Source organism: Apteryx mantelli, chromosome 37 (genome assembly GCF_036417845.1).
Source record: "Apteryx mantelli isolate bAptMan1 chromosome 37, bAptMan1.hap1, whole genome shotgun sequence".
Classification (NCBI taxonomy): Eukaryota; Metazoa; Chordata; class Aves; order Apterygiformes; family Apterygidae; genus Apteryx; species Apteryx mantelli.
In genome coordinates, this window is record NC_090014.1 from 624,298 (window position 1) to 648,689 (window position 24,392).

A 24,392-nucleotide genomic window follows, 5' to 3' on the forward strand; every position below is an offset into this window, starting at 1 on the left:
CGGCGGCGTTTAGACTGTTTTTATTTATTTACAAAACGGTCGGGGGAGGAAATAAAACGCCGCGAACGAGGAGAAAGGGGAGCGGGGAGGGGGAAGGGGCACAGCTCACTTCAGAAACGCTACGTCCGGGATTTTCCCCTCCAGCTGCAAGACATGGTGGGGGGGGGGTTAACAGGGAGATCCTGGCAGGGGACCCAGGCGTCTGGGCTCCCCCCCGACCTCTGACTTACCTTGAGCTGGGTGAAGACCTGCCCAGCCCGGCCGTAGTCCCAGTCGTTGTCCTGCAGGCACCTAGGGCGTAAAAACGGGGTGAGGGACGAGGCGGGAGAAGGGAAAGGGCCCCGGGGCAGGAGGGGACAAGGTTGCGGGGCCCCGGGACGAGGGGGGGGATCCCACCGCTTCCCCCCCCCAGGACGAGGACTCACTTTTGGGACCACTCGAGGTTCATGCCCGACTGCATGGAGAAGGCGGCGAGCATCTCCTGCTGCTCGGCGGAGAGGGTGGGCACGGGGCTGGAGGAGGGCGTGGGCGCCGGCATGACGAAGGCCTTGCGGATTTCCTCCGTGGTGGCGTTGCGCACGAAGAGCTCGTCGTTGACGATGCAGAGTCTGGGGGGGACGCAGCCGTGAGGCGGGGATGGAGCGGTGCCCCCCCTGGTCACCCCCCGCCCCGGCCGCCCCTCTTACCCCGTGTTGCCGGCTGGCACGGCGATGAACATGCGGGTGAAGGCGCGCACGGAGTCGCGGGATTTGCCGTCCACTGCGGGGGGAAGCAGAGGGGGCAGCGGGTGAGCAGGAGGCGGCGGGGAGGGGGCCAAGCGGGGCCGCGGCGGGGAGGAACCCACCTTCCTTGAAGATCCCGTGCACGGCGAAGCAGAGCAGCGTATTCTGCAGAGGAAGAGAGGGGAGGGGTGAGCTGGTGTGCGCTGCCCGGCGGTGGCGGCCGCCGCGGCCCCTCGCTCACCGTCTGGGCGCAGACGTCCACCACGAAGGAGTTGACGTCGTGCTGGGTCTTGGGCAGCTCGTTGAGGAACGCCACCACGTTGAGCCGCGTGTGCTTGAGCAGCTTGAAGCGCATGGCTGGAGGGAGGGAGAGTGGTGAGGCCACGGCCGGCGCGGGGATGCCGCGGGGCCGGGGACGCTGCCGCCATGTCACTTACTGGGGTCCTTGAGCTTCTTCACGTTCCTGCTGTCCTTGAAGTACTCGTTCAGGCTGTTCCTGCAGGAACGACAGTGCTGTGAGGCCGCGGGCAGCGCGCGGCAACCTGGTGGGGCCGGGAACAGGGCCGGGACCTACCTGGGCGGGTTTTGGGGCCCGAAGGGGATGCTGAGGGAGCAGCAGGCGCCGTCATGGTAGGCATCCAGCAGCCCCTGCCGGTCGCTGGAGTCGTAGATGGAGTAGTACCTGCGGCGGGGCAGGGAGAGGTGAGCAGAGGGCAGGCGGGAGCCCGGGCCAACGCGCAGCCGCCGCCGCCGCACTTACTGCTGTAGGAACCGCAGCACCAGCACCTTCAGGTCGTCCGAGCCAAAGTAGCTGCCCTGGGGGGAGCGAAGGGACGGTCGGGGCCCCCGCAGCAGCTGGCAGCCGCAGGGAGGCTCCAGCGGCCGCGCGCGGGCTCGGGGCCCCCCTGCCGGTGCAGCCCTACCTTGCAGGGGGGCAGCGTCGTGGGCGCCTCCACGTCGAAGGCGATGGGCGGGGGGAGCTCATGGCCGTCCTGGGGGAGAGCGGGGGGGGCGGTGAGGAGGGGGGGGGGGGCGGTGAGGAGGGGGGGGGGGGCCCCGTCTTGCGCCCCCACCGCCCGCCACAGCCCCCTGCCGCGGCCTGTCTCACTCACCAGGCGCAGCAGCTTCGGGAAACGCTCTCTGACGGAGCTGTCGGGACAGAGAAGAGTCAGCGTGGCAGCCAGGCCGCCCGCGGGGGCCGGGCCGGGCCTCGCCTCCCCCGCGGGGAACGTCTGCCGCCGCCCCCCCTCCCACGCGGCCCCCGGGGGCCTCCCCTCGCCTGCCCTGCCGGGCCGCCCTCCCCGGAGCCGCCCCGCACGGCGGCGGCAGCCTCCCCCCCTCCTCTTCCCAACCGCCCCCCCGGGGCCGGGCCGGGGCTGCCCCTGCCCCAGGCGGGGGCCGGGGGCGGCGGTGCCCGAGGAGCCGGTGCCCCCGTGGGGCCCCGCCGTGGGCTCGGGACTTACCTGGCTCGTACTCACCTGCGCTTGGGCGCCCAGCGAGAAGGGGGACAGGGAGGGGAGGGGAAGGGGGACAAACCCCCCCTGGTCGCGGAGCAGCCGTCAGCACGAGCCGCCTAATTACAGCTGAGGAGGCGCCTGCGCCAGGGAGGCCCGGATCTAATTAGCAGCGGGAGAAGCAGGGGGGCAGCGGGGGACAGAGGGGGACAGCGGGGTCGGGGCACTCAGGGCAGAGCCTCTTCTCCTTGGTGCCGCTCCCTCCCGGTTCCAGGAGCGCGCTGGACTCCGGCACGGCTGCCTACGGAGCCAAGGGCCCTGCCTGCCTCGGAGCCGGCGCCGGCGCAGCCAGAGGCGCCACGGGGTCTGTCCGGAGCTGCCCGGAGCGGGCTGGAGGCCTGCGCCAGGCCTGGGATCGCGGGAGCCTCCTCGTGCTGGCCGCGGCGAGGCGGCAGGGTTTGGCCACTGCACGGCTGTGCCTGTCTTAGGTTGTTCCTCCCGTGAGGAATCTTACCCGTCTCTGGCTAACCAGCCATCGTCGAGGGCCAAACGGAGGCGCAAACGGGGTGGCAGCTCCGGCGTGGAGGGAAGGGGGGGGCCGGGGGCAGCGAGGCGGCGCCCCCCCCATCGTGCACGGCGGCACCCACGGACGGGCGGAGCATGCCGGCACAGAGAGCCCCGTCCGGGCGGCGGAGGGGCGGGAGCGGCGGGCAGGGAGCGGGCACTGGGGAGAAGAGGCTGCGTCTCCCGGGCCCAGGGAGGGAAAAGCTGGGAAAGAGTGGAGCTGGGGGGGCAGCAGGGAGGAAGGAGCAGAGGGAAAGCAGGGCTCCAACCAGCTGTAAGAGACGCGCTGTCCACGGGCTCCGGGGCTGCGGCCCATCCAGGGCCCGGCACCGCGACCAGGGGCCGGAGGGGAGCCGGAGTGGGGGGGCGTCTGGACGCCGGCGAGCGGATGGCGCCGGGGGGGGGCAGCCTCTCTCCGTCCTGGCGTGCTGCCCCCGCGGGGCAGGGGCGGCCCGCGGGCCCCAGGGGCCGCCCCAAGGCTGCCACTGACCTGATGTAGGTGGACTGGTCGCGGAAGGCGTCGCACAGCGGGTTTCCGTCCAGCCAGAGCTCCTCCAGTTTGAGCCCCTTCACCTTGTCCAGCTCGCGGTCCGACTTCAGCTGCGGCAGAGTGGAGAGGGGGCCGTGAGGGGGGGCGGCGGGGCGGGAGGGGGGCGGCAGCGGCAGCGCAGCACCCACCTCGTTGCGAGAGAGGTCGAGGATCTTGAGGCTGGCGGCCTTCTGCGCCAGCTCGCCCAGGTCGTCCAGGCGGTAGAGCTTGTTGCTGCTCAGGTTCAGCGACAGCAGCTGCGGAGGCAAAGCCGGGGGATGAGTGAAAAGAAGGAAAATGAGAAGAAGAAGGAGAAAACGGCGGCTGCGGCCTCGTCCTCACCTCGGGGATGTTCTCCTCGATGATGCGCAGCACCACCAGCATGCAGCTGCGCTGGTTCAGCACCACGTCGATGCTCTGCGACATCAAGTCTGCGGCGGCACAAGGGAGTGAAGCGCCCGCTGCCATGGCCTCCCCCGGCGCTCCGTGCCCCCGCGCCACCACTCACCCGGGTCCGTGCGCAGGCTCTTGAGATCTAAAGCCTTCTGCGAGCCGTCGTACCTCTTGCTCATGCACAGCTGGAAGAGCATAGGCAGGGTTGGGGGGGCGGGCGGCCACGGCAGCTCCCTCAGCCCCGCGCCACCCCCCAGCCCCGCTCACCTTCACCTGCTCAATCTCCTCCGGCTTCAGCTCGTTCTGCAGAGACTGTGGCGGAGCCGAGGAGTTGATGATTATCACCACCTGCAAAGGAACACAGTGAGATGCTGCCGCCACCGCCTGGCCAAGAGGGTGCTGGCCCCGCGGGGGGGTCGCTCTGTGGGGCCGGGCAGCCGCCGATGCCGCCACTGCTGCACCTTATAGTTGTCCCTGTCGGTGATCTTGCGGGAGACCTGCTTGAGCGCGCTGGCGGTGGTGGCGTCCTCCACGTAGAACTGGGCCCGGTTGTGGTCGTAGTGGAACTAGGGGAGGTGGAAGGGGCGCTCAGCCCGCGCGCCGAGTCGGGAACAACCCGCCGCCGGACCCCTCGCTCCACTTTCCCGCTTCCCCTTTTGGGGCCAGTTCGGAGGCAGGCGAGCACCTCGGCGCCTCCCTGAAAGGGGAAGCGGGAGGGGAAAGCCGGACACCTGGGCGCCCTCCCCGCCGCCCCGGCCCTCACTCACCTCGACGGGGGTGAAGGGAACACTGCAGAGGTTCTGGATCGAGCTCAGCAACCACGACTTATCGTATTTCTTCCCGTAAGGAATCTGGGGGAGGAAATCATCCAGCGTTAGGGAGCCTGTGGGCACGGACAGGACGGCTGCGAGGAACCGTGGGGCGTCGGGACGTGGCGGCACCCGCCCCACTCACTGTGATCTTGAACCAGTTGCGCCGGCCGCCGTCGCGGCTGCTGCTGCCGCTGCGCTCCTGGGCAGGGAGGTCTCGTCGCACCGTGATGTGGATGTTGGCGGCACGGTTGGGCCGCGGCCCGTAGGGCAAACTGCGGAAGGAAAAGGGGGAAACAGGAGGAACGTCGGGTTTGGGGACCCCCCCCGGCTCCCCCCGTCCCGCCGCCGCTGCGGCCACACTCACTATCGGCTCCGGGGGCTGTCGTGGGCGTCGCTCATGGGCACGTCGCCGTCGTCCTCCTCCAGGCGGGTGCGGAGGCCGGCGGCGCCGCGGCTGCGCACCCGGCTGTTGGCCTCGCTGTACAGCTTGCTGCGGAACGGGCCCCGGCCCTTCTTCCGCCGCCCCGAGAAGCCACGGCCGCTGACGCGGTCATCGTGCTCTGCGCCGGGAGCGCCGCCGTCAGCTGCCACCCGGACGGACCCGTTCCCGCTCCCCAGGGTGACCCCCCCCCCCCCCAGCGCCGGTACCGACTGGGCCCGGGGCTCCCTGCGACCGCCGGTACCGACTAAGCCCGGGACAGGCCCTAACTGGTACCGACTGGAGCCGGGATCTTTCCTCCTCCCGGTACCCACCAGACTCAGAATCCCCCCACCTGCTCCCGGTACCGACCAGTCTGGAGTCCCGCCCCCGTTCCCGGTACCGACTGGGCCCAAAGTCTCCTCTGCTCCCGGTACCGACCGGGTTAGAGTCCCGCTCTCGGTACCGACCAGGCCCGGACCCGCCCCGATACCCACCGGGCCCAACGCTGCCCTGCCCCGCGGCACTGGCAAGGCCCGGAGCCCCCCCCCCTCCCCCCGGTACCGACCGGGCCGGAGTCCCGTCCCGTTCCCCCCGGTACCGACCAGGCCCGGAGCTCCCAACCGCGGTACCCACCGGGCCCAGCGCCCCCCTGGCCCGCGGCACCGGCAGGGCCCGGCGCTCCCCCCTCACCCCGCTCCCGGTCCCGCCCGGCCGGCGCCGCCCCGCTCACCGCTGTACCCCCCCTTGCCCTCCTCCGCCATCGCCGCCGCGCGCTCCCGGCAACCGACCGCGGCCCCGCCGCGGCCGCGCACGCGCGCCACGCCCCCCGCGCGCGTCACTTCCGCCTCAGGGCGCCGCGGCCGCCCGCGCCTGCCCTTTGCGCATGCGCCCTCCCCGCGCAACCACTTCCGCCCCCCCCCGCCGCCGCCGCCAGCTCCAGCGCCCCCTGCGGGGCCGGGGGAGGGAGCGCGCCCGCAGCGCTGCGGGTTCGAGTCCCGCCGCCGGCCAGGAACGAGGCGGCGCCACCAAGGACCGAAAGCTTTAATGGGGGTCGGGGGCGGCCCGGGGGCCCCGGCGCGCGAGGGCACGGGCACGGCAGCCACCATGACCGGGCAGCACCGGCCACGGCATAGGCTGCAGGGAGCTGTGCCGGGGAGAGCGGAGCTCCAAGGAGGCGACGCCACGGCCCCAGAGCTGGGCGTGCGGCCGGGGGCGTCAGTCCAGGCAGCCAACGCGTCCCTGCCCCAGTCCCCGGGTGCGAGTCCGAGCCCTGGGGGCCGCCGCGAGTCTCCGAGCCCCAACAGTCCGAGCGGGGCCGAGTCCATCCGCAGGGACTGGGAGGGGACTCAGGCCAGAAAGACAACAAAGATAATGAAGAAGACGATGAGGATGAGGAAGATCTTGACCATCAGCCAGCGGTTGGAGGTGACGGACTGGAAGTACTTGAGGATCTCCCCGTGGGCGGCCTCCACGTTCAGCTGCGTGTCCTCCACGCTGGCGTCGATCCTGCGGGCAAAGGCGGGCGCTGAGGGGAGGCAGGCGCCGGGGGGCGGCCGGGGCCGGGGCGCGGGGACGTGGACATGGACACTACCTCTGGATGGTCTCTTCCTGCTCCTTCACCATGTGTGCCAGCTGCTGGAAGATGGAGCCTAGCTCCACGATGGTGGACTCTATGTTCTGCATCGTGTCAGCCCGGCTCTGGATGTACGAATCCTGTGGGAAGGGAGAGGGTCAGCGTCTCCGCACAGCCCGGAGCTGCCGTACAGCACCGCCGGATGCCTGGGCCCATCCCCACCTGCTCGTTGATCAGCTGCAGCTGCTGGCTCGTCCGCGCGTCCATGTCGATGGCGACGTCCCCGGCGCGCGGCGCCTCGTCCTGCAGCACCGCGGAGCCGCCTGCGGCAGAGCGGGGCCTGAGCACGGGGCCGAGACCCCCCCGGCCACCCCCCAGCGCCCCGCGGACACTCACCCAGGTTGCCGGCGGCGAGGGGCAAGGCGGAGACGGGGGCGCGGGAGAAGTGCTCGCGGCGGCTGCGCTGCTGCTTCAGGTTCTGGGGGAGGCAACGGCGGGGTGAGAGCAGGGAGGGCGGCAGCACGGGGCGGGGGGCGAGCGCTTACCTCCGTCCTCACTTCCAGCACGGATTTGAAGTCGTTGGACATGGAGGCCAGCTTGGACTAGGGGGTGGGAAGCGGAGGGTGAGCGTCGGCGCGGACGGAGCGGCGTCCCCATCCCTGTCCCCCCCATCCCCGTCCCACCTGCAGCGACACCACCACGGTGTTGGAGTGGGTCTGGACGTGCCGCCCGCTCTGGCTGCCCTTGGCCCGCACCACATCCTGCAGCTGGGCGATCTGCTTGTTGAGGCTGTTGATGTCCTGGGGGGCAGGCGGGGGGCATCAGTGCGGCCCCCCCCAGCCGCAGACCCCCCCCCCGGCCCCCTGAACGCGGCCGCCAGCCCCTACCTGCTTGATGATGTAGGTGAGCTCCTCAATCTCCACCGCCTTGTCGTCGAAGAGCGACTTCCGCTTGGCCACTGCGAGCGGGCAGAGAAGGGGGGGGAAACGGGGGCTGAGGGTTCTCGCCACCCCCCCCACCTGGCCCTGCATGTCCCCCCCGACCCCCCCTGGCCACCGCACTCACGGATCGTCAGCTTCTCCAGCTTGGCAAAGGTGTTGCTCAGGTCCTTCCCGATGCGCCTGAGGCGGGAGAGGGGCCCGTGAGTGCCGGGGAGGTTTGTGCCCCCCCCCCCCCCCCGCGAGCCCCCTCCCTCCTGCCCCACTCACTTTGCCATGACAGCGAACTCGCTCCGCTGCCGCGCGGCGCTCAGGGCTGGTCTGCTCAGCTGCAGCCCGTTCTGCGGGGGGGGGGACGACACGCAGGGGGGGTGAGACCGGGGCGTCCCCCCCCCGTGTCCGTCCCCCCCACCCCCGGGACTCACCTGGCGGCTCTGCAGCGATTTGCAGGCAGAGAGGAACTCCTGGGTGCGGTCGCGGCAGGACATGGTGGCAGTAGGGGGGGCGGCGGCGGGAGGGGGCGCGGGGGGGGGCAGCGGCTGCGTTCGCGGGGGCAACGGCTGCGTCCGGGGGGGGCCCACGTAGACGCCCTGCTCCGTGTTCCTAGAGCCGTGGCGGCGCCGCGCGGGCATCGGGCCTCATCACCTGCCGCCAGCGCGGCGTCAGCGGCCGCCGCCGGGACCCAGGCAGCTGGGGCCTCCCCCGTGCCCCCCCCGGGGACCCAGACGTCCGGGACCCCAACCCTGGGGGGCCCAGGCGTCCAAGACCTCCGTTTCCCCCCCCCTCCAGGGGGCCCAGGTGTCCGGGGCCCCGGCTCATCCCCCCCCCGGGGACTCAGGCGTCCGGGGCCCCCGTACCCCCCCCCCCACGGAACCCAGGCGTCCGGGACCCCAACCCCGCGGGGCCCGGGCGTCCGGGACCCCCCGTGCCCCCCCCCCCCAGGGGGCCCAGGCGTCCGGCGACCCCGTTCCCCTCCCCCCCCCCTCCACAGGACCCAGGCGTCCGGGGCCCCGGCTCACCCCCCCCCCCCCCGGTAGGCCCAGGCGTCCGGGCCCGGCGGTTCGAGGCCAGGCCCCGTTGTGCGGAGCGGAGAGGGGGCTGCGCGCCCCCCCCCCGGCGCGGCGGAGTCCTCCCGACCCGGAAGTGCTCGCGGCCCCGCCCCGACCCCCCCGCGCTCACCGGGCCGCGGCTCGGGCGCGCGGCGCAGCTGCTGCCCGGGACCCACCGGCCGGGCCCGACGTCACTGCCACGTCTCCCCCCGCCCCGCGCGCCGCGCCGCGTCACCCGCCGCGCCTTAAAGGGGCAACGGCGCCTGGCTGGGGCAACGGCGCCTGGCTGGCGCCCCCTGGCGGCAGCGGCGGAGCGGTGGGGCCCACCCCGACCCCCCCCCCCAGCAGAGGGACAACGGGCGACACCGTGGGGTCACAGAGTCCTTTATGGGTGCGAGACCGGGGGGGCCGCGCCGCCGAGCCCCCCCCGCCGCCCTCACGGCCCCGGGCTCTTGCGCTTGGCGGGCCGGCGGCCGGGGGGGGCTGGGAGGGGCACTGGCTCCATGGCGGCCCAGAGTGCGTCGGCATCCGCGTCGGCGGCGTCCTCGTCCCCGTCCTCGTCCCCGTCCCTGTCCGCCGCGGGGGACGGCGCCGCCGGGGCCTGGGGGAGCAGCGTGACGGCGAGGAGGGGGCCGGACCCCCTCGCGGCCCCCCCATGGCCTTGACGTGTCCCCCCACATCCCCTCAGTGTGTTCCCCGCTGCGTCCCCCCCATGTCCCCCAGTGCATCCCCCAATGTTTCCCGATGTGTCCCCCCACATCCCCCCATTGTGTCCCCGAATGTCCCCCCACATCTCCCCACGTCCCCCCACATCTCCCCGTGTCCAGTGTGTCCCCTGATGTCCCTCCATGTCCTCCGCCGGGCGCTCACCTCCCAGTCCTGGCGGCTGCTCAGCAGCAGGCAGTTGAGCCGCGACTTCAGGTAGACCTGGGGGGGGTCGGGATCAGGGCAAGGGCCGGGGGGGGGACGACACGGCTGGGGGGGACACGGCTGGGATCCCCCGCCTCACCTTGTGCCGCGGCCGCTGGTCTCCCAGGCGGTGGATGCGGAGGAAGCGGTCGAGGCCGCAGGAGGCCACAAGGGGCCGGCTGGGGTGGCACTGGAGCCCCCGCACGCCGCCCGCGATGCCCTTCAGGCACCGCAGCAGCCGCCCTGGGGGGGCAGGGGGAGCTGGGGGGGCGCCGGGGGGGGGCGCCGTCCCCATCCCCGTCCCCCCCATCCCCGCGGCCCCTCACCTTGGCGCAGGTCGATCACAGCCAGGTCCCCGCGGGCGCTGCCCACCACCACCGAGCTGCGGGGAGACGCGTCAGGTGCCGCCGCCCCCCCCCGCCACGCAGCAGGGAGGGCCCAGGCATCCGGGCGCCCCCCCCTTCCCCCCCCCAGGGCCGGACTCACTCAGCCCCCGGCGCGAGGGAGAGCGCGGTCAGGGGGTGCTCGCCGAAGGTCGTCTCCAGCACTGGGCGCCGCTGCGGGGAGCTGGGGTCGTAGAGCCGCACCTGGGGAGTCAGCGGGGTCGGGGGGGGCCGAGAGGGGCCCCCCAGCCCCGAAGCGCCCCCAAAAACGCCCTGAATAGCCCCCAAAAGTGCCCCGAAGAGGCCCGGACCTGATGATGCCCGGTGCACGTCACGATCTTGTCAGAGCCGGGCAGGAACTGGAGATCGCGGTCCCAGATGGGGACGTGGAGGTTGAGCCAGTCGTTCCTCACCTGCGGGGACACGGGGACACTCGTGGGGACACCAAGGACACGGGGGGGGACACTTGCAGGGACATGCGGGGACATGGGGGACATTTGCAGGGCCGCAGCGAGCGCGTGGCCACCTCCAACGCTCGCAGGCCCACTTGTGGGGACACTGGCGGGGACATGGGGGGACACAGGGGGACACTCGCGGGGACGCAGCGGGCACACGGCCACTCCCAGCGCTTGCGGGGACGCGGGGGGACCCGGGGACACGCGGGGACCCTCGCGTGGGGACGCACTCACGTTCTTGGCGCGGAAGAGGGGCTCCCCAGGCCGCTGCAGGTCCCAAACCTTGAGGCCGTTGTCCCGGCCGCCGGTGGCGACGCGCTGGGGCCGCGCCGGGTCCTGGCGCATGCGGCACAGCCCGGCGCCCGCCTGCAGCTCCAGCTGCACCCGCAGGGGCGACGGGGACGTCACCGGGTGGCGGGGACAGCCCCAGCCGCCGGCGCCATCCCCAAGCCACCGCTGCCATCCCTGAGCCGCCGGCGGCCGCCACACTCACATTCTCAGCGTCGTCCTCGCACCACACCTTGAGCAGCCCCGACTCCACGCAGGTGATGAGGGCGCTGCTGGGACGGGAGAGATACCGCCGTTGGGGTGGGACATGGGGGGACGCCGTCCCCGTCCCCATGTCCCCGTGTCCATCCCCGTCCCGTCCCCATCTCTGTTTCCATCCCGTCCCCATCCCCATCCCGGTCTCCATTCCCATCCCGGTCCTGTCCCCATCCCCATTTCCATCGCCATCTCCATTTCCATCCCTGTTCTGTCTCTGTCCGCATGTCCCTGTCTCCATCCCTGTCCCGTCCCCAGCTCCATTCTGTCCCCATCTCCGTTCCTACCCCTGTCTCAGTTCCGTCCCCATCCCCGTCTCCATGCCCATGCTGTCCCCGTCCCCGTCGCCCACCTGCCATGAACCGCCAGGCCGCAGAAGGGGCCCTGGCCGCCGGGGCAGAGCCGCGTCTCCGTGAACTTCCCCTTCTCGGTGCTGAAGCGCTTCACGGCGCCGTCCAGGCAGCCCACCAGCACCTGGGGGGGCAGCGGGCTCAGGGCCCAGGCGCCCCCCCCGCGGGCCCAGGCGTCCGGCCCCCCTCACCCCTCACCTCGGACTCGGCGGCGTCCCCCCAGCACAGCGCGCAGATGCCCTGCGCCCGGCTCAGCGACCCGGCGCTCGTGTAGTTCGTGGCCTGTTTCCGCTGCAGGTTCACACCTGGGGGGGGAAGAGTCGCAGACTGGGGGGACCCCGGGATGGGGGGGCAGGATGGGGACCCCCAGGCTGGGGGGGTCCTGCACCCCCCCCGACCCACACACGGTGATCAGATCCGATCTGCGTCTAGGGTACAAGAGAGAGAAGCCCCCCCAGGACCGGACCTCCCCAGGGACAGGAGCTCCCGGAACAAGGACCCCCCCCGGGACAGGGACCCCCCCGGGACAGGAGTCCCCGGAACAAGGCGAGCCCCCGGAACAAGGACCCCCCCCGGGACATGCACCCCCCCAGGGACAGGAGTCCCCCGGGACAGGGACCCCCCGCAGCCGCGGCAGTCGCCGGTGCCCGCCCCAGCCTGAGCCCCCCCCCGTGCCAGGACCCCCTCCGGGCTCCCCCATCGGCCCCTCCGCCGCGCCACCTCCCCGGTCACCGGGTCCCCCCCCCGCTCCCACCTTTGAGGGCGCCGGTCTCGGCCCCGACCCACACGTGGCTCCAGCGCGCGGGGGACGCCATCTCGCCCGGTCCGTCCCTCCCCGCGCTCCGGCTCGCCCGCGCCGCCGAGGTTCCTGTTCCGGCCGGACACCTCAGAGCGACGGACCGCCCGGAAGTGCCTGGGCGGGGGGGAAGGGAGGAACGTGCGGCAGGGAACAACGTGCTCAGCAGCTCAGCGTTCCGGGGCTCAAACGGTCCCCCCCCCCCACTCCCGGCTCCCCGCAGGCGGGGGGAGGCAGACGCGGCTGGGACAGCAGGGGCGGTTTTACCCCCTCCAGGGCTTGTTTCCCCCCGCACTCCCCCGGAGGGAGCCTCCTTCAGCCCATCCCCACGGGCACATCAGCCGGAGCACATCCCGTTTATCCCAGACAACAGGGAATTCACCCCCAGTTCCCCCCCCCCAGCGAGAGCGAGTCAGACAAGACCAGAGTACCAAAGAAAGTGTTTTTATTCACACAAAGAGAGGGCACGCGCAAGGGAGGCAGCTCTTCTCCAGCAGCTCAGTGAGCCTGGGAATGGTGAAGGTGAGCAGGGCCTGGACGAGCTCTGGGGGGGCTCCAGCACCAGGACGTGCATCCACGTTTCCCCCTGGACTCAGCCCTGCGGGCAGATGAGGCAGCCGTTACCCTCCATGGAAGAAGTCCCCCTGCCGCCACCCCGCTCCATGGGCCTCAGGGGGAACCACTCAGTCACGGGCATCAGACTGGGGCGGTATCGTCTCATCCTCGGCCGGAGCAGCGGGACCCAGCCCCATCCCGCGCCCCTACTCACCGGCTGCTGCTGCCCGGCTCCTCCAGCCACCTGCGGAGAGAGCACAGAGCCATCAGTGCTGCCCTGCTGCTGCCGCTCCCCCCTCGCTCCCGCCAGCCCCGCAGTTTTTCAGCTGTTCGGGTGTTTTCACGCAGGTCAAAGTGAGCTAGTTCACCTCATCACCAAAACTGCAGGAAGCAGCTTGAACTGGGGAGTCGCCTGCTACCACAGAGAAGGTGATCCCAGGCTGAGGCACTCCCCCCTCCCTGCAACCCCCTTCCCTCAGCACTGCCAGCGCCCAGAGTGCATACCTCCATCAAAAACCATCCAGCACAGCTGCTCCAGGCTGCTCGGAGCTTTGCTGGACGCCCCCAGCCAACAGCTTTCATCCTGCAGGAAGAGAAAAGCAGGAATTCGGGTCACCCCAACCTCAGATGCTCCCAAAGAGCAGCGGCTACCGCACTGAAGCGACGCCTGTTCCCCAGCGGAGCATCAGAGTCCGAATCCTCAACATCAGCCTTCAGCCGAACGAGATTCCAGAGTTGATTCATCACAGCAGCAGGGGCAGGCAGCCGCACCCGGCCTAAGCCCCCCGCACTGCCGCAGGCCTGGCCCCCCACCTGCTCCCGGGACTGGACACAAGCCGGGGAGACTCACCCACGCAGCTGGGATCAGGCTGGCAGCAGTCCGAGCGCAGCTTCAGGCTCCTGGAAGGAAAAAGCGCACGTCACCACCCATTCAGGCCTCAGCTCCCACAGGAGCCGTTTGGGGCCGGAACTGCCCAGTCCAGGCCCACATCCCTCAGACAGTTCCTCAGAACGAGCCATCCTCCTCTCTGGCTGCCGGCACCAGTGGGTTCAACCTTTGCAGGTTCTGGTGCCAGGACAGGCAGTAAGACACATGAGGTTTTCCTCATCAGGGCACAGGCTGGGACTGGTCACAAATTAAACAAGGCTAATTTGGGGAACTCACCGTTTCCTCATGCTGCCGGCGACGGGGCTGCGGAAGGAAGGGAGAGGTCAGCAAGGGCAGCATCAGCGCACAGCCGCAGGGCTGGGCCACCGCAGTCCGATCAGGGCTTTGGTAACTCAGACCTGCCATGAGACTCATGTCGTCCAGCTCGCGGTGTCATCCCTTCAGACCGCTCCACGCCCACCCGGGCTGCCCCCTCCCCAGAGCTGCTCGCTTACCTGGGGCAGCACCGCCTGCTCCGGAGGCATCAACCTGAGGAGAGGAGAGAGCCAGTGAGACAGGCCCCAGAGCACAGAACCCACCCAGGCTGAGCGCCTGCCACCACCGAAGCTCTGAAACACTCAAGAGCTCTAAAATATTCTTTAAATAGCTTTCTTCAGAGCTCAGGTTTCAGAGAGGCATGGTGAGATCACCTGGCACAAGAAGGACTAACAGGGACACCAGGATTGAGTGCAGACCAGCCCTTCCCCTTTACCCACCTGCAGAGGGAGACACCCAGGCCACTCCCAGAGACTCTGAGCACAACACTGAAAGAGATGGTGAATATTAATTATAATCCTTCTGCCCAAAGCCCTGCCCGACCCGCTCCCTGCAAGAGCGCCTGTGCTCCACGGTTCTCAGGAGAAGAGCTGGCATCACCAACGCTCAGCCATATGCTTGTCTGTTTGGATTCATCACTGAACAGCAAGGGAGCAGCTGTGCCCCGGGAGCCTCTAGCAAGATCCTGCTCCTCCACTACCAAGCCAGCAGTCAGCTTTCAAGAGCATCAGTACAAGGCAACCCCACGCACCCTCCCCATGAGGACAGGGGCTTGGGCAAGCTCTCCTCCAGCCCAAGTTCGCTCTGCCTTCTCTATGCGGGAAGGAGGCTGTGACAATTCCTGTTCCTACTCAGAGGAAAATCCCATCCCCCTACCCTCGAAGGTCTCATCTGTTTTGTCACAAAGTGGAAGAAAGCTCGGGTGCTCACCTGCAAAGGAACCACGGATGCACATGGCTGACCAGTTCCACACCTTAAAAGACAGAATCAGTCGCTCAGCTGTATTTCACACTTTGAGAGCAACCTACCCCACAGCCCAGCCCAAGGTCGCACCCTACACACGTGCTCTTTGTCTAAGGGTCCAGCTCAGACCTGGAAATCAGTGCCACTCAGAATCTCATTCAGGGTTTCTACACTTAACCATCAGAAAGAGAGAGTTCAGTGGTTTCATCTTTGCAGCACCTCAGCCCAACCTAGCAGCACAAGGGCTATCCCACCTATGCTGAGAACACAAGGACTCCGCAGCCAGGAAGAGCAGCAATGGCATGTTTAGTTCACAATTTCACCACCAGGAGAAACAGCATCCAGGCTCTCCAAAGCAGAGAAACAACTCACCTCTGGCAGAGCTTCCCCTTAGACGTCTGAAAACCTGCAGAGCAAAGAACGACAACATTAGACACCCAGAACAAGTACACACAGCACCCTTTTCGCAAGCTGTGGGTCAGAACAACAGACTCTTCCCAGCAAGGGAACAAGGCTGGGGCAGGCCTGCTCTTCTCAGAGACACCAAGGGTCTTCACACAGCAGTCAGTTCAGGTCTGTGAGTAGACTCATCACAGAACAGCCCCCCACGCCGCAGCCCCGCCCCCCCCCTCAGAGCTGGGGCCCAGCCCTTCCCCACAGGGCTGCACAACACAAAGGCACGAAGCCCCACCAATGCCGATGCCGATCCCTCCCCGGCAGGGAAGAGGCACCTCCCTGAGGGAAAGCGCAGCGCGGGGTGCAGACAAGGGCACAAAATGGCGGCCGCTAGCCCCCAGCCACTGCTCAATCCACCATGCGACCCGGACCACCCTAGTACCACCTCAGGAGAAAAGGAAACGGCCGCTAGGAACGGCTCGTTCCGCGCAGAGCGACCCCCGAACAACCCCAGGAGCAGGCAACGCCCGGACACACTCACCCTCCCCATACAGCAACAACAAGGAAATGGCCGAAGCAGCCCCGCCTGCGCACTTAAATAGGTCTCCGCCCCGGGGCATGCTGGGAGACAGAGGAGCGCGTGCGCACTACGGCCTTTCCCCGTGCGCATGCGCCGTCCTGGGGACCGACGCTAGGGAGCGGTGAGGGAGGGAGCGGGAAAGGCGGCGCGCAGGCGCAGTGGGAGGGGAGGGCGCGAGGCGACACGCGCAGGCGCCCGCGGCGCCCCCCCCCCGCAATTGGCGGGAAGAGGGGGCGCGCAGGCGCAGTGTGGGGGGAAGGCGCGAGCGCCCCCTGTCCCCCCCCCCGGCGACCGTTGGGAAATCGGCGGGAAGAGGGGTCGCGGCGCTGTGGTGAGGCGGCGCTGCAGCCTTGCGGTTCCCTCGGTCTCTTCTCATCTGCCTGCCCGTCCTTTCTCTGACAGGCTAGGAGCCTCTGTGAGGTATTTCTTTTAAAAGCAGCAGTTAGTACCTTAACCTGCAGATTGATCTGATTAAAAATCATGGGAGGCTCGAGCTAAAAGAGATTAAGAAACAGAGAGGCGCTCACATCGCGCTACAAGGCCGATCCTAAAGTGCCGGCTGCGCTGAGAGCAGACGATATGAGGCAGAGCAGATTAGCACCGCGAAGTGAAGCCGCGCCAGGTATGCCTGTTTCCTCCCAGGATCAGGGAAATTACTCAGTTCGTACCGCATAGCTGCCCCAAGACTCTGTTCTTTCCCTGAGTTACGCGGTGTTTTAAACCTATTTGCGCATCCCGTGGTGTAAAAACGGTACTAAAAGCCTAAAAGAAGCTGAGAAATGCTAAGTAAATGTAAGCCTGACCAAACGGGCTGATCTGGGAGGGGGCGGAGCGGCCAACACGAGGGGCGGGGCCGCTGGGGAGAGCCCCGCTCCGGGGGCGGAGCCATGCAAATCTGAGGCCGCGGGGGCTGCCGGAAGGCCCCGCCGGGCCCGCAGCGGCGCCGCTCGGGGGTCCCCGGCGGGACGGACCCGGTGGGGCGGCGCCGCGGCGGGCGGGCCGGAGCCTGAGGGCAAGGGAGCGGGCGGCGGGGTCGTTGGGGCGGCGGTGTCCGTGCGGTGGATGTGGCCGGGGCGCGGAGAGACGCGTGGTGCGGGCAGTTGGGGGCATCGCTTCTCGGCCTTTTGGCTAAGATCAAGTGTAGTATCTGTTCTTATCAGTTTAATATCTGATACGTCCTCGATGAGAGGACTTTATATTAAACGGATTTTTGGTCGCGGGAGTTGGACCCGGAGCTTGCTCCCTCCGCTCCACGCATCGTCCCGGTATTGCAGTGCTTCCGGGAACGGTGCACCTCCCCCGGGAGGATGCTGCTGCTGGTGAAAGACAGAGCGGAGCTGCGTGCGGTGACGGCTGGGAGCTGCTGCGTGGAGCGTGGCGGGTCGCCAGTGGGGGCGCCCGGGCGCTGCCGGTGGCGGTGTCGGAGCCCGCGGGGGCGCCGGGCGCTGCCGGCTGCTTCTCTAAGCGCCTGGGCCCGCGCCGGGGCAGCCAGTGCCGCTAGCGGCAAGGCGAAACCATCCGGGACGGGGAACCGCCTCTCCGGCGCTCGCTCTCCAGCCGCTCTTTGCCTTCGTCACCCTGTGGCGGATTAAAGCACGGACTCAGGAGGGTTTGCGTCCTGAGACCCTGATTGTTTATTCTAACACATACTTATACCAAAAAGTTAGCTACTTCAGCGATTTCACAGATACACTTTGCTAAGCCAATCATTATGCAGATTACGTCACAGGTAGCCAATCATTGCACCGATCACGCACGCAGCGATCATGCCTTGTACTTTGCTGCTTGCTTCCTAGTTAGAGAAAAGCTGTCTTGTTCTTAACCTTGGTTCCCACTGGCTTTTGCTGGTTTATCTGTACTTTCTCAGGATGTATCATTCCCAGCTGCACCGGTGTCCTTGGGTATGTTTGTCTGAGGCTCCTGTTGAGACTCCTTCTTGTCCGAGCTGGTAACAGTTCCCCCGTTCCCCTTTTCCCACGGCTTGCTACTTGCAATTCCCCTCCAACTTAACCCTGTCATGACCCGCCACATCACCGCGCTGCGTCCGGGCGCTGCGGGGCCCCGGGCCGAGAGCGCTGCCGCCGCCGGGAGCCGCCGAAGCAGGAGCGGGCGCGGAGCGGCGCAGGAGAGGGAGCCGGTTCCCAGCGGGACCGTGGCTGCCGGGCGGTCGGGGGCGGGGCGTATGCAAATCAGGGACGGGTGTCAATCGGGACGGCTCACGGTGAGGGCAAGGGGGCGGGGACATGCAGATGAGCGCGGGACAGGGAAACCGGCGTGAGGAGCGGGGCGGGCGGGGCGTATGCAAATCGCAGCGGTGCGGGATGGCTGCAAATAGAGGGGCGGGACATGCAAATCAGGCTCTTACGGAGCCGAACGGGACGCCGGGAGGCTCCAACCGACCCGCAGAGGCGCCGCTCGGGGGTCCCCGGCGGGACGGACCCGGTGGGGCGGCGCCGCGGCGGGCGGGCCGGAGCCTGAGGGCAAGGGAGCGGGCGGCGGGGTCGTTGGGGCGGCGGTGTCCGTGCGGTGGATGTGGCCGGGGCGCGGAGAGACGCGTGGTGCGGGCAGTTGGGGGCATCGCTTCTCGGCCTTTTGGCTAAGATCAAGTGTAGTATCTGTTCTTATCAGTTTAATATCTGATACGTCCTCGATGAGAGGACTTTATATTAAACGGATTTTTGGTCGCGGGAGTTGGACCCGGAGCTTGCTCCCTCCGCTCCACGCATCGTCCCGGTATTGCAGTGCTTCCGGGAACGGTGCACCTCCCCCGGGAGGAATAATGTGGTGCAAAAGCAGGACTAAAACTTTGGGAAATACTGAAAGTAGCGCTCGTGTTTCCCCCCACCCCATCTGGTCACGGGCAAAAACCGGCCTTCCCGCCCCGCCCCACCGGTTATTTGTTACTAGCAGCACCCGCCCTGGGGCGTTGGGCCCTGCTCGCTCGGGGCGGCCACAGCCTGTAACCCGCGATACCGCCAACACCTCATCTGTGCCGTCCCTGCTGCCCCGCGCGCAGCACCTCCGCCCGCGTCGGCCCCGGGCTGATCACTATCGGCTCCCTTCCTTCCTCTTCCCCCCCGTCCTCAACACCAGCTCGCTGCTGCGGCCGCGCGGCTCGGCACGACAGCGCCGCGGCCTGACAAAGGGGGTGACGGGGCAGGATACAGGATCCTTGTCTTTAATAACAAAGCTCAGTCCAAAAAAACCCATCAACAGTGACACAGGCCAGAGAGGCCCCCAGGCCCTTGTGCTGACGCCCTGCTGACGGCTCCCCTTGCTGCTGGGCCACCGAGGCCCTGGAAGCGAGGGCGGAGGTGGGGGGGAATCACGCGCCGCACCCTCACCCCCCTGCCTGGCAGCCCCTTCCTTCATGGCCTCGCCGGGCGTCCCCCGAAGATGGCTTCCGTCTCGGCGCTCCACTCGGGGTCTCCGCGCCGCAGCAGTGTGAAGGGGGCCTCCCGCTGCCGCTGCACTGCCAGCAGGACCAGCAGCAGGCACCAGGCGAAGACGTTCACCCAGGCCGCCGCCTGCACGGCGGGGAGGGAGGTGGGGGTGAGCCGGGCAGCCACCCCGAGGAGCCGGCTGGTGTGTCCCTGGCGGGGAGCGGGGCGGCCGTCGAAGCCCGGCACCCCCACGCGTGGCCCGCCACAGGCGCCAGGCTTGGCTCGCAGGGCCGCGGCTCACCTGAGCGCTGTAGAGGTTGCTGTAGAAGCGGCTGCTGTCATAGGGTGGCCACGGCTTGCGCTGCGCCTCCTGGCAGCTGCGGTGAGAGCGGAGCCAGCGTGAGCCGAGGGCCAGGGCCCGCCCAGGCGCCCCAGGAGCAGGATGGGTGCCGCGGCCATGCCAGCACCCCCGGCAGCAACGTGCCTACCTGGCCAGGCTCGCGGCCCGCACGACGGACGTGCACAGCGCATCCATGCCCGTGCGGAGGATGCAGGCAGAGATGAGCAGGAAGAAGAGGATGACAGAGGCGACGGCCAGGGCAACGCTGAGCCAGGCGCGATCCCTGTGAGCGGAGGGAAGAGCAGTGTGAGCGGCGCCGCGGCGCCAGGAATCCTGCGCCCGCCACCGCCACCACTCACCGCCAGCTCTCGTCTGCGCAGCAGCTGTAGATGCCGCAGAGCAGCGCCGCGAAGCAGTAGAGGGCCACGAGGATGGAGACGGCTGAGACGAAGTAGCAGAGGGACACGTGGCTGAAGGACTCGAGCCCCAGCGCAGTGCCGTTCCAGGTCGCGGCCCCGTAGAGGACGCAGCGGCCGCCGAATGCTCCCTGGGGAAGGCGAGCGGTGGCAGCAGGGCCAGGGGCAGGGTCCCCCCGCGCAGGCCGCGAGCCCGGCACCATCCCCGAGCCCCGCGGAGCCGCCCAGTCCCCGCGCAGGCCGCGAGCCCGGCACCGTCCCTGAGCCCCGTGGAGCTGCCCGGTCCCCGCGCAGGCCACGAGCCCGGCACCGTCCCCAAGCACCGTGCAGGGCCTGGCCTGAGGCAGGAACGCAGCTTTGCTGCCGGCCCCATCCGACGTGCAGAGCCCCAAACGGGCAGGAAGCCCCAAACCGCCGGAGCTTTCCTGCCTCGGCCGAATCCTGTGCTCATGTGACGCTGCCGGGAACGGGGCTGGGGGGAGGGGGCTCTGCTGCCCCAGCGCCGCCGTCCCCGCCGTCCCCTTCCCTCCCTCCCCGCTCCCTGCAGTGGAGCTGGGCCTGGCACCGGCACCAGAGTGGGATGGAGCCCCACAAGCCACCCTGGGAGCTCCGAGAGTGGCAGGGGGACGCTGCTGGAATGGAGCCACCCCGCCCCAGCGCTGCTGCTGCCATACCCCTCCCTCCCTCCCTGCTCCCCACAGCAGAGCCAGGCCCAGCACCGGAGCGGGACAGAGCACCGCGAGCCACCCTGGGAGCCCTGAGAGGGGCAGGAGGACGCCGCCGGGACGGAGCCGCCGGGACGGAGCCGCTGCCGCCAGCACCCAGCGCTTGCCCCGGCCCCAGCCTGCACCTGCGTGACGGTGAGGGCAGCCGCACCAACGATCCCGCAGAGGAAGGCAGCGCCGTGCAGGACCAGCTCCGACAGCTGCAGCGCTGACACCGCCATCTTCCGCCCGCCCCCCCGGGCCTCCCCCGCGCCGGGGGCCGGGCTCCGGCGCCCGCCTCCCCCAGGCCTCCCGGCCCACGCCGGCGCCGCGCTCGTCCCCGACCGTGGCCTGGCTCTGACAGCGACTCCAGGCTGCCTTCTAGCGGCACCCGCCCCGCCCGCCCCGTCTCCCCGCCCGGCACCGTCCTGCCGCGAGTCTGCTGGAGCGAACGGCTCCTTCGTGCCACGGTGAGCTTTTATTAACGTGGGGCCCCGCGCACTGGGCTGCGTCAGAGCAGCAGCCCCAGCGAGTACTCGGAGCGGGCCCAGCGCCGCGGCGGCCTGGCCGTGCGGCCGATCATGGGCAGCTTCTGGGCATAGCGGGAGACGTGGCCGGGCCCGTGGTGCTGCGGGAAGCTGGTCTGGAAGAGGCGGCCCTGGCAGCGGCGGCCCACCTGGCGCCCGGCGATGACGAAGCTGAAGCGGGGGGCGCCGCGGGGGGCAAAGCGGCACTTCTGGAAGACGTCGCGCACACCGGGCCGGTGGCCAGGCTGCCGGGCGGGTGCCGCGGGCCCGGGCCAGGCTGGCGGGGCGGTGCAGGGCCGGGCGCCCGCCCGGCGCCTCCGCCCGCGGGCTCTCCTCCTCCCGGGGGCTCACTGTGGCGCTGGCCGTCAGCTGCGGCATCTTGCGGGCAGCGGCGGTACAGCGTCGCCTGCGGCCCCGAAGGCCGGCGGCTCCGCCGGGCACCCTCGGGGCTGCCGGGGCCGGGGAGCAGCGGGGCGGCGGGCCGGGGCCCCATGCCGGTGCCGAAGCGCGGCGCCAGGCTGTCGCCGAAGAAGTCGTAGAGCTCGCGGTACATGTCGCGCAGGGGCACAGCGGGGGCCGCGCTGGGGCCACCACCACCACCGCTGCCGCGCCGTGGGGAGCCGTCCTGCTGCGGCGCCGGCTGCGCCTTCATCTTGAGCAGCCGCTCCACCGCCACCTGCGAGGGAGAGGGCTGGGTGGTGCCGGTGCGTCCCCCCCTCCGCACGTCCCCCCGCGCCGTCGCCCCCGCCGCAGCTCACCAGGATGGCGCCGTAGACCTTGTGCCCGTCGGCCTTCACCTGGGCGTTGGAGACAGAGTAGTCGTCCAGCACGGCCTGCAGGCCGCCCCAGTAGGTGGAGAGGTGGGGGTAGAGCACCCGCTCCACGGCCTGCGGGGAGACGAGGCGCACAGAGCCGCTGCCGCCGCCGCCGCCGGGCTCCGGGGGAGGGGGAGCGCCGCCGCTGCCCCGCTGCCCCCCGGCCCCCGTTACCTTCCAGCCCAGGGCGTGCAGCCCCACCACCGCCCCGTAGTGCGAGCAGAGCGGGCGCACGGGGTCGGCCAGCACCTTCTGCAGTGACAGCAGGATCTGGTGGTAGAGGCCGCTGCCCGGGTCGCCGTGCGTCCTGGGGGCGGCAGGGGTGAGCGCTCCAGGCCTCCGCGCGCCCCCCTGGCGCCCCCCCGGCCACCCCACACCCCCTCACCAGAAGATGCGGCTCAGCAGCATGGCGGCGGCGTCGCGCAGCGTCCAGTGGTCGTTGAGGGGGTTGATGGAGGCGGCGAGGGGCTCCAGGACGCAGTAGGTGACGCTGGCCACCAGGCTGCGCACGTAGGAGCCCAGGCACAGGAAGGGGTTCTGCACCAGGCTGCCGGCGATGTGCAGCAGCCGGTGCAGCTGCTCCAGGTCGTGGCTCACCGACTTCACCTGCCGCCGGCGAGGCAGCGCGTCGGCATCCCGCGGCCCCGCGGCCTGCGCTGGGCACCGACCCGCCACCCGCCACCCCCGTCACTCACCCCGCTGACCACGTAGACGAAGTACGGCAGCAGCGCGGCAATCTTGGAGTTGCTCTGCAGGTCCTGCAGGGCCACCTGCGGTGCCGAGCGGCAGCAGAGTCCGCAGGGAGCCCTCCGGGGACCACGCACCGGGACCCGCCCCCTCCCCACCGCACCCTGCCTGTGCCCACCTTCATCAGCTGGGGGTCATCACCCAGCACCGCCCGCGTCACGTGCTGGTAGTACTTGAGCAGGTCGTCCGTCAGCGTGGACACGGCGCTGGGCACTGCCGGCACAGCGGGGTCATGGCAGGGGTGCGTGGGGGGGCAGCCCCCTCCCTGGCCCGGCCCACCCCGCCGCCTCACCGGCTCCTTGCGGCTCCAGGTTGCCTTTGCCGTCCAGGTAGGAGACGTGCACTGCGAGGGAGCAGAGGGAGCTGCGACGGCCGCCCGGAGCTGCCACGTGCCGCTGGCATGGCAAAGCACGGCACAGCACGGCAGGGCTCAGCTCAGCGCGGCGTGGGGCCGGGCGCCCACCTCGCACGGCCGTCTCGGCGCAGCCCTTGGGGATGTTGGTGGCCAGGGCCAGCTCCACCAGGTTCACCTCACGCTCCTCCTGGAAGTACAGCTCGCCCTCCTTGATGGCCCGGAAGGGCAGCGCGTCCTGCGAGCCGTAGCCGCACACCGCCTGTGGGGACACGCGCCGCTGCCCAGCCGTGCGCCCGACGCCTCGCTGCGGCGGGCGCCGCCACGCATGCCGGACACGCTGCGTCCCCAGGGACGCGCCCCCCAGCCCCGCCGCGCCGCCCGGCCGCGTTTCCCGCTCACTTCGACGTTGCTCCAGCGCAGCGCGCGGTTGAAGTCCTCCGCCGTGAGGCGCCGCCGCCGCGTGTGTTTCATGAACTGCGAGCTGTTCTGCGGGCAGCGGCGCGCTCAGCTCGGCTCAGCCCCGCGCCGGGGCACCGGGAGGACCGGGGGGGCCCGGGCAGCGCCCTACCTGCGTGGCCTCCCGCAGCCGGTAGCAGACGTCCTCGGCCAGCAGCGCCGCCACCTCGTCGGAGAGCTCCAGCCCGGCGCTCTCCGCCATCAGCCGCACCGACTCCCGCGGCAGCTCCACGAACCGCCGCTCCTCCCGCTCCGACATGGCGGCCTCGCCGGGCCCGGCCCGGCCCGGCCCGGCCCCCGGGGCGGAGCTATGCAAAACAGGCCACGAGGCCTGCCGGGATGTTCCCTGTGCCCTGCCCCGCTCCGGGGGCGGAGCCATGCAAATCTGAGGCCGCGGGGGCTGCCGGAAGGCCCCGCCGGGCCCGCAGCGGCGCCGCTCGGGGGTCCCCGGCGGGACGGACCCGGTGGGGCGGCGCCGCGGCGGGCGGGCCGGAGCCTGAGGGCAAGGGAGCGGGCGGCGGGGTCGTTGGGGCGGCGGTGTCCGTGCGGTGGATGTGGCCGGGGCGCGGAGAGACGCGTGGTGCGGGCAGTTGGGGGCATCGCTTCTCGGCCTTTTGGCTAAGATCAAGTGTAGTATCTGTTCTTATCAGTTTAATATCTGATACGTCCTCGATGAGAGGACTTTATATTAAACGGATTTTTGGTCGCGGGAGTTGGACCCGGAGCTTGCTCCCTCCGCTCCACGCATCGTCCCGGTATTGCAGTGCTTCCGGGAACGGTGCACCTCCCCCGGGAGGAATAATGTGGTGCAAAAGCAGGACTAAAACTTTGGGAAATACTGAAAGTAGCGCTCGTGTTTCCCCCCACCCCATCTGGTCACGGGCAAAAACCGGCCTTCCCGCCCCGCCCCACCGGTTATTTGTTACTAGCAGCACCCGCCCTGGGGCGTTGGGCCCTGCTCGCTCGGGGCGGCCACAGCCTGTAACCCGCGATACCGCCAACACCTCATCTGTGCCGTCCCTGCTGCCCCGCGCGCAGCACCTCCGCCCGCGTCGGCCCC

The 24,392-nt window shown here is 69.9% G+C and overlaps 5 protein-coding genes and 8 non-coding genes across 14 annotated transcripts; 3 read left to right on the forward strand and 10 right to left on the reverse strand.

Annotated features, from left to right (window-relative positions):
- Positions 1-4: 4 nt before the first annotated feature.
- On the reverse strand, positions 5-5,706 carry NXF1 (nuclear RNA export factor 1). The gene is made up of 21 exons (XM_067314805.1): positions 5,626-5,706; positions 4,839-5,034; positions 4,617-4,746; positions 4,430-4,513; positions 4,124-4,228; positions 3,930-4,010; positions 3,778-3,847; positions 3,612-3,700; positions 3,419-3,526; positions 3,231-3,340; positions 1,835-1,871; positions 1,646-1,714; positions 1,483-1,538; positions 1,297-1,404; positions 1,160-1,218; positions 964-1,079; positions 845-887; positions 687-759; positions 426-608; positions 231-291; positions 5-144 (listed from the first exon to the last, which is right to left on the reverse strand). The coding sequence occupies exons 1-21, from the start codon at positions 5,654-5,656 to the stop codon at positions 106-108; spliced, it is 1,848 nt and encodes a 615-aa protein (XP_067170906.1). The 5' UTR covers positions 5,657-5,706; the 3' UTR covers positions 5-105.
- Positions 5,707-5,920: 214 nt separating this feature from the next.
- On the reverse strand, positions 5,921-8,699 carry STX5 (syntaxin 5). The gene is made up of 11 exons (XM_067314747.1): positions 8,586-8,699; positions 7,832-8,051; positions 7,677-7,747; positions 7,534-7,589; positions 7,356-7,426; positions 7,152-7,268; positions 7,014-7,070; positions 6,865-6,946; positions 6,691-6,791; positions 6,487-6,608; positions 5,921-6,401 (listed from the first exon to the last, which is right to left on the reverse strand). The coding sequence occupies exons 2-11, from the start codon at positions 8,036-8,038 to the stop codon at positions 6,242-6,244; spliced, it is 1,044 nt and encodes a 347-aa protein (XP_067170848.1). The 5' UTR covers positions 8,039-8,051; positions 8,586-8,699; the 3' UTR covers positions 5,921-6,241.
- Positions 8,700-8,823: 124 nt separating this feature from the next.
- WDR74 (WD repeat domain 74) lies at positions 8,824-11,963 on the reverse strand. 2 transcript variants are annotated; one of them, XM_067314744.1, is made up of 11 exons: positions 11,850-11,963; positions 11,294-11,400; positions 11,098-11,219; positions 10,696-10,762; positions 10,437-10,580; positions 10,059-10,160; positions 9,851-9,951; positions 9,691-9,746; positions 9,465-9,607; positions 9,326-9,382; positions 8,824-9,056 (listed from the first exon to the last, which is right to left on the reverse strand). In XM_067314744.1, exons 1-11 carry the CDS (start codon positions 11,908-11,910, stop codon positions 8,892-8,894), a joined length of 1,125 nt encoding a protein of 374 aa, XP_067170845.1. In that variant the 5' UTR covers positions 11,911-11,963; the 3' UTR covers positions 8,824-8,891. The 2 variants fall into 2 exon arrangements, with proteins under 2 accessions (XP_067170845.1, XP_067170847.1); XM_067314746.1 differs by having other exon boundaries at positions 10,696-10,759; positions 11,850-11,961.
- A 591-nt stretch (positions 11,964-12,554) lies between these two features.
- Positions 12,555-12,622, reverse strand: LOC136995106 (small nucleolar RNA SNORD31). Its single transcript, XR_010886753.1, has one exon. It is a non-coding gene; the product is annotated as a small nucleolar RNA SNORD31 (small nucleolar RNA).
- Positions 12,623-13,126: 504 nt separating this feature from the next.
- Positions 13,127-13,197, reverse strand: LOC136995105 (small nucleolar RNA SNORD30). Its single transcript, XR_010886752.1, has one exon. It is a non-coding gene; the product is annotated as a small nucleolar RNA SNORD30 (small nucleolar RNA).
- Positions 13,198-13,435: 238 nt separating this feature from the next.
- LOC136995107 (small nucleolar RNA SNORD22) lies at positions 13,436-13,560 on the reverse strand. Its single transcript, XR_010886754.1, has one exon. It is a non-coding gene; the product is annotated as a small nucleolar RNA SNORD22 (small nucleolar RNA).
- Positions 13,561-14,224: 664 nt separating this feature from the next.
- Positions 14,225-14,294, reverse strand: LOC136995103 (small nucleolar RNA SNORD27). Its single transcript, XR_010886750.1, has one exon. It is a non-coding gene; the product is annotated as a small nucleolar RNA SNORD27 (small nucleolar RNA).
- Positions 14,295-14,754: 460 nt separating this feature from the next.
- LOC136995104 (small nucleolar RNA SNORD26) lies at positions 14,755-14,829 on the reverse strand. Its single transcript, XR_010886751.1, has one exon. It is a non-coding gene; the product is annotated as a small nucleolar RNA SNORD26 (small nucleolar RNA).
- Positions 14,830-16,697: 1,868 nt separating this feature from the next.
- LOC136995109 (U2 spliceosomal RNA) lies at positions 16,698-16,888 on the forward strand. Its single transcript, XR_010886756.1, has one exon. It is a non-coding gene; the product is annotated as a U2 spliceosomal RNA (small nuclear RNA).
- A 1,277-nt stretch (positions 16,889-18,165) lies between these two features.
- LOC136995110 (U2 spliceosomal RNA) lies at positions 18,166-18,356 on the forward strand. Its single transcript, XR_010886757.1, has one exon. It is a non-coding gene; the product is annotated as a U2 spliceosomal RNA (small nuclear RNA).
- A 395-nt stretch (positions 18,357-18,751) lies between these two features.
- LOC106491460 (transmembrane protein 179B) lies at positions 18,752-20,687 on the reverse strand. Its single transcript, XM_067314793.1, has 5 exons — positions 20,579-20,687; positions 19,672-19,859; positions 19,461-19,595; positions 19,274-19,349; positions 18,752-19,116 (listed from the first exon to the last, which is right to left on the reverse strand). The coding sequence occupies exons 1-5, from the start codon at positions 20,672-20,674 to the stop codon at positions 18,958-18,960; spliced, it is 654 nt and encodes a 217-aa protein (XP_067170894.1). The 5' UTR covers positions 20,675-20,687; the 3' UTR covers positions 18,752-18,957.
- Positions 20,688-20,891: 204 nt separating this feature from the next.
- LOC106491473 (TAF6-like RNA polymerase II p300/CBP-associated factor-associated factor 65 kDa subunit 6L) lies at positions 20,892-23,638 on the reverse strand. Its single transcript, XM_067314757.1, is given in 12 exon segments — positions 20,892-21,213; positions 21,215-21,424; positions 21,426-21,635; positions 21,718-21,846; positions 21,949-22,081; positions 22,160-22,380; positions 22,470-22,544; positions 22,640-22,734; positions 22,814-22,864; positions 22,985-23,135; positions 23,276-23,362; positions 23,445-23,638. Coding segments are annotated over 12 exon segments (1,779 nt in total). The 5' UTR covers positions 23,592-23,638; the 3' UTR covers positions 20,892-20,943.
- A 292-nt stretch (positions 23,639-23,930) lies between these two features.
- Positions 23,931-24,121, forward strand: LOC136995111 (U2 spliceosomal RNA). Its single transcript, XR_010886758.1, has one exon. It is a non-coding gene; the product is annotated as a U2 spliceosomal RNA (small nuclear RNA).
- Positions 24,122-24,392: the final 271 nt, after the last annotated feature.